The sequence below is a fragment of the Oratosquilla oratoria genome, chromosome 11 (assembly GCF_046742065.1).
Source record: "Oratosquilla oratoria isolate Oo_2021 chromosome 11, ASM4674206v1, whole genome shotgun sequence".
NCBI classification, from domain to species: domain Eukaryota; kingdom Metazoa; phylum Arthropoda; class Malacostraca; order Stomatopoda; family Squillidae; genus Oratosquilla; species Oratosquilla oratoria.
This window is the reverse complement of record NC_134787.1, coordinates 49,476,866-49,489,173: the sequence shown is the minus strand read 5'-3', so window position 1 is coordinate 49,489,173 and position 12,308 is coordinate 49,476,866. Positions and strand designations below refer to the sequence as shown.

General features: G+C 40.0%; 1 protein-coding gene across 6 annotated transcripts in view; it reads left to right on the top strand.

Moving 5' to 3' along the window:
* The first annotated feature begins 2,150 nt into the window (after positions 1–2,150).
* The window catches only part of poe (E3 ubiquitin-protein ligase-like protein poe), a 160,160-nt gene continuing 150,002 nt past the window's right edge, over positions 2,151–12,308 (top strand). For all 6 annotated transcript variants that reach the window (XM_076192838.1, XM_076192834.1, XM_076192837.1 and 3 more), the window contains exons 1-7: positions 2,151–2,305; positions 2,607–2,704; positions 5,604–5,841; positions 6,631–6,818; positions 7,256–7,446; positions 8,073–8,254; positions 10,253–10,442. In XM_076192838.1, the coding sequence (XP_076048953.1) occupies positions 2,178–2,305; positions 2,607–2,704; positions 5,604–5,841; positions 6,631–6,818; positions 7,256–7,446; positions 8,073–8,254; positions 10,253–10,442 (1,215 nt within the window). In that variant the 5' untranslated portion in view covers positions 2,151–2,177. The remainder of the gene's footprint in view (positions 2,306–2,606; positions 2,705–5,603; positions 5,842–6,630; positions 6,819–7,255; positions 7,447–8,072; positions 8,255–10,252; positions 10,443–12,308) is intronic.

Genomic DNA, 12,308 nt, shown 5'->3' with positions numbered 1-12,308 from the left:
TACAACATTTTATATTTTAACAACTATTAAATATATAAAAACTCGATTGATATATTCTAAAAACTTATAATTTTAAGTTTATGTACAAGAAATATGGATACAAAAGTACAAGAAATTATTATTATTTTTTTTTTTTTTTTAAATATAGTTCGTCATGGAGGAATTCAGGGCTGCATATTCTGAGTGCTCGGAGGAAAAAGCCTTGGTCTTTTGGTCGTGAGCACTAAAATTATGAATATAGTCATCTTTGTGTGTGGGTTTTCTATAATTTGACAGTGCTATTTTCCCTGATGACAACCGTATCTAGGAACGGTAGGGACCCATTAACCTCGTGTTCTACAGTTAGTTGAATCCTAGGTTGGATTTGGTTGAGCTGTGAGAGAATGTTAATTATGTTGGTGTCTTTGGGGAGAACGAGAAGGCGGTCATTCACGTACCTGAATTCCACCATGACGAACTACATCATGTCACCGAGACTTTCAGAAAACTTGGCTTCCCCACTGGTCTTCTCTCGTCCACCTTGAAGAGAGCCAAAGCTGTAAGGGAGAGGAAGAATAACAAGGAAGAAAACACAAACAACAAAATATACGTAGTAGTTCCCACATCTGATTTGGCTTGCACACTAAGTAAAGAACTAAGAAACACAAATACCCGCATCTCGTGTGACGCAGGAAAGAAAAAATGTGACATCATTAAAACAAAGGCGGAAAATAATAATACCGATAGTTTAGTTTATAAAAACCCTTGCTCGGGTTGTGAAAATGTTTATAATGGAGAAACACACAGGAGTTTGCAACAAAACTTAAAGAACACCGAGCCGATGTCCGTCACCACCGCAACACCAGCGCATTCGTGAACCATATTGAAGAAAAAGGACACCTATCAAAATGGGATGAAACAACAATCTCAGTAAGAAACAGAGGAAAATTGTAAAAGCCATATACATAGCCACAAATAAATGCACAAATAATAGAATAGGGGATATCGAATTATCAAAAATAACAGCACTCCATGCAGTAACAGAATGGAAGAAGTCAGGACGTCAGATCACCCGTAGCACCACACAGAACGTCAGTCCGACCAACCCACACGATTTCGAGCCCCCGTGAACAGGAATTGACCTATCCTTATGCCCTCTCTCTCCTTACACATTTTGTATTTATTGTCAGTTGTTCTGTAGTGCAAACATTCTTTCTGAGGAGGCACCACTGTGCGAAACTAGTCAAAGAATAAACTACTCTTACATCCTGTCAGGATGTCTTCATATATATATATTATATATATATGTGTGTGTGTGTGTGTGTATATATATATATATATATATATATATATATATATATACATGTATGTATATGTGTGTGTGTACAAAAAAGGAGCAACGCTCGGTCCTGTCTCTTATCATCCAGTTATCATATCTGTCTACAAACTTCCATATGGTTCCAATTTAGCCTATATCTCCTTATTCTCCAGTTGTCATACATATTTACCTAATTGTAGTCTACAGAAAATGAACAACGCCCGTTGGGCCCTGTCTCCTATTCTCCAATTTTCTAACATACCTAGACTCCAATTCATGTGCTGTTTCAACTTAATCTATATCGATGATATCTAGTTATCATATTTAGATTTGAATTCATGTATTGATTGAGCTTGGGCAATATCACCTTCTAAACTATTCCACATATATATGTAAAACTGTATTTCTTCACAATTGTGTGTGTGTGTGTGTGTGATTCTCCATTGTATTGGACCATTTGTTAGACTCGTGACCGACAGCTATTTCCCTCCCGGCAGAGACCTCAGAGCTCTGCGAGTATGAATAAAACACTTTAGATATCAATTGTCAATAACACTCGTCATATACTGTATCCTCCTCATGATGCAATTATTTTACTCTTATTATATGTATACAAATGTACAATAGTCCATAGAAATGTTGTAACTTTAAAATTTAACTAATCTGCAGGATAATCAGGTGTATTTTTGAAGGTCATTGCAGGATCTGTAAGGCTATTTTGGAAAGAAAAGTATTCTGTTTTAAAATGATGTAAATAACGCGACCAATTATTCATGTTGGTGACAATAATTCAGAAATTACAATAATTGAAATAGAGCACCTAGCAACTTTGTTGAAAACAAATCACCATCACCGACCGTCTTACGAAGTTCCGACCAGTATGGCAAACATGGCCGCGGTTAGTGGTGGAGTAGAATGGAGTCAGCTAGTCAAACCAATTTTAGCGGCTTCTTATGGATCCATTAACAAACAAGACCTTCCAGAGTTAGTGAAGGCAATTGTAAAAAGGTTAGTATTGTTTTTGTTGTGTAATATCAACTGGAAGGACTATTTGCCGATAAGGTTTCACACCCAGGATGTTTGGTTGGATGACAAGCAGGATTGGTTTATTTTGGTTGCTCATCTGTTCATTGGTACGCAGTAAAAATTGATTATGTATGCTTAAAGGCAGTGTTGTTGAGGATATAGTAACTACTAGCCTGTCTAACAGAATATTGTAGGTCGTAGGTGGTAATTGTACATAATTTGTTTTATTAAGTGGACCTCAACTGGAAGCTTATTAACTAAGATCTGTTTTTTAATTTTGCAGCAAAGAAGATATATTACATCATGAAGAACAGTATGAGGGGTTTTATGCATCATTTACTGTTTTGGCAGCGGATTACCTAGCCAACAATGCAGCACTGGGTGAGTAGTTTTCATATTGAATTGAGGAATGCTTTATTTCACCATGTAAGGCAATTTGGTTTTAATGACTCACTGTGCATTTAGATCGACAAATAATTCCAGCAATACTAGGAAATGCAACACAATTTGCCAGCAGATGAATAAAATTGAACTAATACACTTTAAAGGTGTACCAAAATTGGCTAATGTTAATAGAATCTATAGATTGTTACTGTACTTTACAATTTTTTTAAATCTTGTTTTAATAATTTTTCAAATCTAAACACTGTAGTGATATGGGATTATTTGTTCAGTGTTTAGCTGTGTCTTCAGTATATTTTAAATTGTTGCTGTGCATGGGGTCATTGTTAGCTGAATGAAATCATGTTCATTTCCAACAAATGTAAGTTTTGAATGTGACAAGGTTAATTGAAGAAAGGTAAGCTCTTTAGTTATTAATGAATTTTCCTGGCAGCAGCCATAGCAAGTGTACTGTCAATAGAAATAAAAGGATTGAAGTTAAACAAATGTCATTACATTAATGTTGACTATGCAGAAAATATGGTTAAATCTCAAAATTGTAAGTGTAACTGGATTTTATGGATGTATAGGCCCTTATAATAAACATTCATTACTAACCCAGAAGTTTTGCCACCAATTAGAAATGTTATTTTCAAAAGAAAGGTTAATCAGAGAATTGATAGGGCAAATGACATGTACTGCTGTAGGATGGACAGAATTTGCTTGTACCAGTACCTATGGACATAGCCCACCCCCCTCCCCTCCCCATGCAGCAACTCTCTTCCCACCTTTTCCGCACCTCCACATTTCACACTGTAGCCAATCTTCTAACACCTGTCATGTTTCTCAAACATTTCATCTCAGAAATGCTCTCTCAATCTCCCTTGACCTTGTATTCCAATTTGTTCTGTTGAGCACCATGTATTTGATGATACCTACATACAAACTTTTTGTTGTATTAGACCTCACAATACTTTCCACACCACTCGGGCATTAGATCACTTTACTAATTCATCTCCACATCCACTGTTCCAGTTGACATCACACAAGACCCCCAAATATCGGTACTTAACTACACTTCCTCTAGGCTTTACACTCATCCTAACTGCCACTATTGTCATTCCTTGTACATCTGATCACATTTCTCATTCTATCCTTTCTTGTAGTATCCATATATAGAATTTATCATATTTCTTGAACACTTCATGTTGAAAACAAAAACTTTCATTCTACCCATCTATTACAAGAATGCTTCATGTAGTCCTGAAGATACAATCACCCCTTCATACACTGCTTCATAGTCTAGCATCTCCAGTACAGTCAAATCTTTATTCTATATATGACAACTTTAAGTACTTTGCCCATTTTTTTTTTTTATGCCCTTCTCTTACATTAACAACTGTCCATCTGCTCCCATTGCCCTCTCCTCTCAACTTGACATGTCTACATCCACCCTTCTCATTCCTAATAGCTGTGGGCATGATCATTAAATATCCTTGAATAGTCAGTATCCCACACATGGTGTAAAGGAGGGTCTTGTTTATTACTGATCTAGATCCTTTTCTTCACTAACACCTAGGCAGTAACCATCTTGGTCACAGCTTATATTCTTTGTTAGCTTTGGCCCTTCCATTTTTTGAAGACTGAATATAATTTTTCATCTTTTACCCCAAGCAATCAATTTGTGTAGATATCTCTACCTTGTCTACTGTCATCCATTTGCTAATTAAGGACAACACAAAATTTCTCCATTGAATGATGTGAACTAAATCAATGGCTTTCAACAGCAGCTGTGGTATATATCTTAATTGTAGTATACAGGAAAGGAGCAATGCCAATTGAGTCCTGTCTCCTACTCTCTAATTTATCGTGCCTAGCCCCAAATGGTTTGTTTTTGAGTTGTGACAAAATAAAATAAGGATCAATTGTAGAATTTCCCCCTGTGCATGCACACCAATTGGTGGGGGTCTAGGGTGCTCCATTGTCACTCAGGCATACACCAAGAGCTTTTACACCTAAACAAGGGAGATGACCAAAGTCAAAAAGCATGATTCCACTACCACTTCATCCCCACCCATTCCACTCCCATTGACAACCCCTCCCTCCCTCCCTCCCTCTCATCTTGGCTCCTCATGGATGACAGGTCATACCTGCATCTTGCCCATTGCTGTGGTCAGAGGCAATGCAGCTAGACACAGCACATCCACAACAAGGCTGTTTCATTTAATTGGCCAAACCCCCCCCCCCTCCATCCCCTCAAGCAGAAACATTGAAGACAGGAAGAAATTCCTTTGGTCTGTCAAAATATCATTCATACATAACCATTCACTAACACACCCTTCCCCCACCCACTCCCTTCCATGGATCACAGTATCATCCACACATAGCCACTCCCCACTTGCCCCAATCTTCTGCCTTCTCCCTTCCTTCCTCAACAGATATCCCCCTTTTGCTCAGTGCCCCCTTCACCCCATCCATCCATCTCATCCTTGGTTGCCCCCCCCCCCATGTTCACTCCACCCACCTCTGCCCCCACACCTCTTTTACCAATCTTTCTTCACTTGTTCTTTCCATGTGTCCAAACCATCCCCACACCCCTTAATCAATCCTATCTCTCATCTCTTTTTCCACCCACCTAATCTATAGTAATTAGTAAATTAATTTTTTTCCATGTAGAACAGAAATATTAGTAATAATGTTAGTAATAGCAGTAAATAATGTCAGTGATAGCAGTACCATCCAGTTTTGTGGGGGCTACTGAATAGAATGGGTTAAAAAGTATCTTGTTGTACAGCAAATCTTTCACCATTTCATGCTATGTCATTGTGGTCTTCATTATGTGAGTTTAGATAATTAATCTCAGAATTGAACAGAAATTTATCTTTGCATTTTCCCACAGTGAGCGTTGGTGGTTTAAACCAGACAGTGCATGCGGCAAAGATCCTGCTGCAATACATGGTCAACAAAGTGGGCACTCCTCCCATCTCCCTGTCAACAGCACCAGTTGTTGCTGTATCAGCATCTACATTATCCAGCACCTCGTTAACATCAAACACTACTGCATCAACAACCACCACAGCCACCACTACCACAACCACAACCACAACAGCAACTTCTGCCACACCTTCATCTGGAAAGTAAGGATGTATTAATATTTTTTCACTATTGATGGGGTGTCTACATATTAACATTTTCATTATAGGTTTTTCATGTTAAAGCTCTTCCAACTAACTGAACATGGTGATATAGATATTTAAACTTATTTCATGTAGACTAAGTATAGTAATAGTAACTATTGATATGGTCTTTGGTCATACTGTTTTGCAAGTCGATTTGAGTTTTTCAGTTGATTTCAAAGACTTTGAAGTGGGAACCTATTAGCCATGGAAATTGTAGAATTTGAAAATATAGAAAGGAAGTAAATAAAACTAAGTAGTTATTATACCAGTGCTCATTAGTGGCAAAAATGACAAGTAACCTGCTTTGAGTTCCACTAACTTCAAACCTGTAGCCTCACAGTAACCAGCAGTGATCCTTGGGCCTTCCCACAGGTCTCTGGGAGTAAACAGGCTTGTGTAATTCTTTGTTACAAGCTAGTAGGGGAGGAGGAAAACTATTGTTAGTTGTTACCTCTCCTTATGTGAAAAAAGTTGAAGAAATAGTTGGTGATAGATATGTTAACCTGGGCTGGAGATGGAGTGCTAGTCCCTTGGAGATGAGGATGTTATGGGTTTTGAAAACAGGTGGGAGGATGATGATTCTCTAACTGGCTTGCAGGATTGTGATTTGCAGGTACCCATTGTTAGACCCATATGTTGGCAAATTGGGAACTAGTTAATGGATGTTAGTTGATAGTGAAAATAGATTAATTGATTGGACCATTGTACTGATGCCATGGTTTAGACTTTTTATTGTTTGTTTTGCAGTGAAAAGCCAGTGGCAGACAAAGATAAAGAGAAAGACAAGGTGGTGGCAGTGCAGGACAAGCACCTGCTGGGGGGTATCAAGGCCCTATGCCGGGGGTCTGGGGCTCTCCACCGAGCAGACCAGGCAGCTCTAACCACTGCCATGAAGGCTGCCAAGTTACCCCCACACATCAAAACAGCAGCTCCTGGTTAGTTCGAGTCTTTCTAAGATTGATATTATATTTATTAATTTTTATTTGGCTAAACCAATTGTATGTGGCTGACATTATGCATGTGGATAATTAAGGAGAGAATGAAGTAGTTGGTTGCAGAGCTCAGGAGGGTGTGTGAGAGGAGCTGAAAGTAAATGTGAGCAAGAGTATGGTGGAAAGATATACAAGGAGTGACAGTGGTGGCAAGTTGGGTAGGTCAGGAATAACCCTTCATCCATGAGGTGCTAAGATGAGAAGGATGATAATTGGATTTTGGATGAGTGTATGTTTTGACTCGGCCACCCCTTACAAAGGGAAGGAGGCCTTTTGGTATGCATGTATTGATTATTATTCTCGTTTTTGCTGTTAATAGAAATTTTTACTCGATGGTAATTTTTCTTTTTCAATTTATCAATGTGGTCTTTAAACCTTAGATTCAGGTGCAAAGGAAGTTCGCAAAGGGAGGATTGACCCAAGTGCCCTCATCCTAGAACAGCTTATTTCACCATTACATGACTTGGGCTCACGACCAAGACCCCCACCAGCATCCACGCCACCTGCCTCGGGGGAAAAGGACAGTGAGCTCCCTCTCACTGGAGTTTCTGACCCATCCATTGATATGAAGGTAATGGAAAAGTACTACTTGCTTAAGGAACCTCTGGAAAATATAACTAGTAATAGAAATATATTTTATATATTCATTTTATTTTTATTTATTTGTTCATCAGTAAGGATTACTTTTAAGTATCCAGACATAAGAATCTGTGACATGGCATGTGTAGGATGTATTGTTTTAGATGATACAGGATGATTTATTTAGCTGTGATGATGAGTGGATTATGTATATGAACAAAGATGACTTCTGTGGTGGGATCCTTTTGCCCTACATCTGAATAATACTATCTTGCATAATGTTTAAAAAAAATCTTTAAAGTATATCAGTTTTGATTGTCATGATATTTCAATAAGCTGTATATTATCTGGGGGAGAGGTTAGAATTGTAATGTGGTTACACATTTTATTTTGTATTGTTTTGACCATTTGTAATTTGCTCCATTTATTGCCAAATAATTTTGATAAACTGAGAGACAAATAAAGTATATTTAAACAAAGACTTTTGGATGTCACCTGGTGATGCCGAGAACAAATTGTGAAGTTGAGTAAAACATAATTGAAAGATTGACACTTGATTGAAATGCTTTAATGACTTGTGGATATTTGCTCACACACATAATTTATTGTTCTTTGCAGAATTTATTTGCTAGTCGTTGTGTCTCAGCTCTTCAAAGCCTGGGCGGTGGGGAGCAGCTTATTGATATGTGCCTGAGACTCCCTACTATTGTCAAATTTACCCAAAGATATAAAGACCTCCTGGAGGGCAAGGGCCATGGCTTCCCAGCAACCCCATCTGAAGCTCTTATATGTAAAGCTGGGTGAGTAGTCATAGTTCTTAACCCATTGAACTAGTTTGTGGAAAATGGAGTCTGTTCACAAAGCCTCAGGTAGCAGAAATTCTCATGTTTTGAATTGGTACTATTATCTGATTTAGTACAAATGCCATAAGTACTACATCCCATCAGCCCATTCTCAGTCACCCATTTGCTGTTGTATTTGAAGGATATATAATTTTGTGGTTTCCCAGTGGAGGACCTGTGGCAGGCCTTGAGAGGGCACTTGGTTTCTCTTGGAACTCCAATGGCAAAAGTCACTGACACAGTGTGAACCAATATCATACATACATCCATACATATACCAATGGCTTTTTCCCCCTTACAAGGGGGGTAGCCAAAAACCAAAAGCATAAAATTCACTCCCACCCATTCCATCCCCACATACTCCACTCCCATTCATGCCCCTCCTTCCCTCTTGTCCTGGCTCCTCCTGGATGACAGGTCGTCCCTGCAACTCACCCACTGGCCTGGGTCAGAAGCAATGTAGCAAGACACAACACATCCATAGCAAGGATGCTTCATTTAATCGGCAACCCCCCCTCCTCCCTCCCCTCATGCAGAAAAGGAGAAGACGGGGATAAATCCTTTCAAGCTGTGTCAAAAATGTCAAACATACTCCCTCCCATCCCCCACCTATTCCCTTCCATGCATCTTATCTTCCATACACAACCATTCTACACACACCCCATCTTCTGTCATCTCCCTTCCTTCCTCAACAGACATTCCCCTCTTTCCCAATGCCCCTTTTACCCCATCCATCCATCTCATCCTTGGTCATCCCCTCGTGTTCACTCCTTCCACCTCTGCCTTCCACACCTCTTTTACTAATTTTTCTTCACTCATTCTTTCCATGTGTCCAAACCATCCCAATACTCTTTCATCAATCGTATCGTCCATCTCTCTATCCACCCCCACTCCTCCTCACCTCATCATTTCTCAATCTATCCAGCCTAGTAACCCCTCCCATACTTCTCAGACATTTCATCTCAAACACATTCAAACTCTTCCTCTCTTATGTTCCATGTTTCTGCCTCATACAGTGTTGTCAGCACTATCACTCCTTCATACAATCTCCTCTGAGCATCTATTCCCAAATGTCTATTTCTCGTTGCACTTTTTAATCCCCCAAGGCATTTACTTGCCTATCTCATTCTACATTCTACCTCCACTTCTCCCTTTCCTGCCATATTCACACCCAAGTATCTAAAGCTATCCACTTCCAGTCTCTCCCTTATTACTCACTTCCAATTTGCTGCCACATTCTCCCCTTGTACATCTCATCAACTTACTACTTTTCTCCATTTTCTTTGATTATCTCCAATCCTCAACCCATTACCCTTGCATTTACCTCTCTCGCCACCCCATGTATAAATTGAACAGCCAAGGCGACATAACACATCTCTGAAGCCCCATCTTTACCTCAAACCACTTGCACTCTCCATTTCTAATTCTAACACAGCCCCTACTACTCTCGTAAAAACTCCTGCTGCTCTTAACAGCTTTCTTCCTATCCCATATATCTGCAATACCTCCCAAAGTGCCTTCCTGCCTACCCTGTCGTAAGCCTTTTCCATAATACATGTGTTTATGCATACATACATACATACAGGCATGCATGCATACATACATACATAGACATGCATACATACATATATGCATATGTTCATGCATGCATGCATGCACAAAAACCATAATCCCATTTTAAGGGGGTTGGCACAAAGTCACAGAATTGTAATTAAATAATACAATGATAGTAATAAAATTAATATAAAACAAAATCTGACGATTATACAGTGGAAAAACACAAGTACAGTTGAATAATTTGCAAGTATATTACACAATAATAGCTATATGAAGCTACATTGCAGTATGTAAATATACATAATGATATGATAATATCACTGTAGTGGTGGAGAGGTGGGGCTATCTGTGAAAAAGTATGACAGACCACAACTAATCAATATATATTTGTTGTTTCAGGCTTGGTCAAGTTCTAATGGAGCTGTGTACAGTTTGGAGAGTAGTCTCTTTGCCTCTGCTGGAACCCCTAAATGCAACTCGTCTGCAGAAGCTGAGCACTATTGCCATGGCTGCTCTTTTAGCTGCCCTGACAGTTGCTGATGCCACAGCAATTACCACAGTTACATCACAGGCCACATCATCATCAAAAGTATGTTTTCATGTAATGTTGACATTAGCTAGAATTCAAAGGCACAAGTTTCTAATAGATATATATACAGCAACCATAGTGTAACCCCCCCCCTGGTTCAGAAGGGGTAGTATTTCAAGGAAAGTTATTAGATACTGTCTGCATAAAGTGGAAAATGTGTGTGACCTCAGCTCCAGTCCGCTCGTGACCTCAGCTCAGTCCGCTCGTGACCTCAGCTCAGTCCGCTCGTGACCTCAGCTCAGTCCGCTCGTGACCTCGGCTCAGTCCACTCGTGACCTCAGCTAGAGACCTTGTTTTTCTGCACAGACACCAGCTAGCGAATACCTGTGAAATTTATATCTCCGAATAGTGTTAAGTGATTGTGTTGTGTTTTTGTAATTGTATACGTATAGCGCTATACACAGATATAAGATAAAGTGAAGTGTTCTGTTTAAATTTAAAACAGTTTTCTGTTACTGTACTCCAAAGGTAGGAGAAATAGTACAAGGTAAGCAGAGTAAGCTTCGCGTATTTAGTTTATTAGAGACCGCTTTGATTTTTTGTTGTTGTTGATTTGCATTTTCTCTTTGCCGTTTTTATTACTGAAGGGGGAGCGAAATGGCTTGTGAAGGTTGCGTGAACCTAGAGGTCCGTCTCAGGATGTGTGAGGAGGAAATTCGTCTTCTCAGGAGTGCGCTCCGTGAGAAGAGTGAACCCTCCCCACAACCCAAAGAGCGTTCCACTTCTTCCCCTACTGTCACTGCCATGAGCGAGTGGCGCTCCGTAGGGTCCCGTTTGTCGAGCCCGCGTTCGGTGGACGTGTGCCCTGTGGAGCAACCGCTGGCTCTAGCCAATCGTTTTGCTCTACTGGAGGATGAAGTGGCTGAAAACCAGGAGTTCTTGGTGGTGGGGGACTCCATGGTGCGAGGCTATGACGACATCCTGCAGCGGAAGACTAAGCGACGTTGCAAGCTTGTATGTCAACCGGGCCGTGGGATCGTCGATTGTACCCGGTCCATCAGGGAGCAAGGACGGAAGAACACGGTTACGATTGTTCATACGGGAAGTAACGATGTAGGTAGGGTGAGATCAGAGGAGCTTGTTCGGAATTACAAGGTCCTCCTTCAGGAGATGAAGGAACGTGGGAGCCGTCACGTAGTCTGTGGGATCCTCCCGAGGATCCACGCAGGCTCGTGTTGGAACAGTAGAGCCATAGGGATCAATGATAGGATATCGCAGTTGTGCACACAATTGGGATACCACTTTCTTGATCCTTGGTATCTCTTTTCTAGGCGCCATGACCTTTACGCTTCTGATGGGATCCACCTTACCCGCAGAGGCAAAGATGTTCTTACAAACCTCATTGTGGGAGTTTGTAATGAACTAGCTCCTTTTTTAGGGTAGAAGCCCAAAGGGAAGGGGAAATAGAATGTACTTGGGAAAACAGTGTAGAGTATAGCATTAATGTAGAACAATGTACCAGTATAGGACAAAATATAGTTTTAGGATATAATGTCGCTAGAGGACGAAATGACACATTAGGATATAATGTCATAGGACAAAATGTCGCAATGGGATGTAATGACAGTGGAGGACAAAAGATCACGATGGGAAATAATGATAGTGGAGAACAAAATATCACGATAGGATGTAATGACAATGGAGGAGAAAATATCACGGTAGGATATAATGTCAGTGAAGGACAAACTATAATTTTAGGAAGAGATACCGGACAGAATGTCAATGAAGGCCAGTATATCAAGATAGGATGTAATGACAGTGGAAGACAAAAGATCACGATGGGATGTAATTATAGTGGAGGAAAAAATATCACGGTAGGATATAATGTCACTGGAGGACAAAATATAATTTTAGAAAGGGATGCCG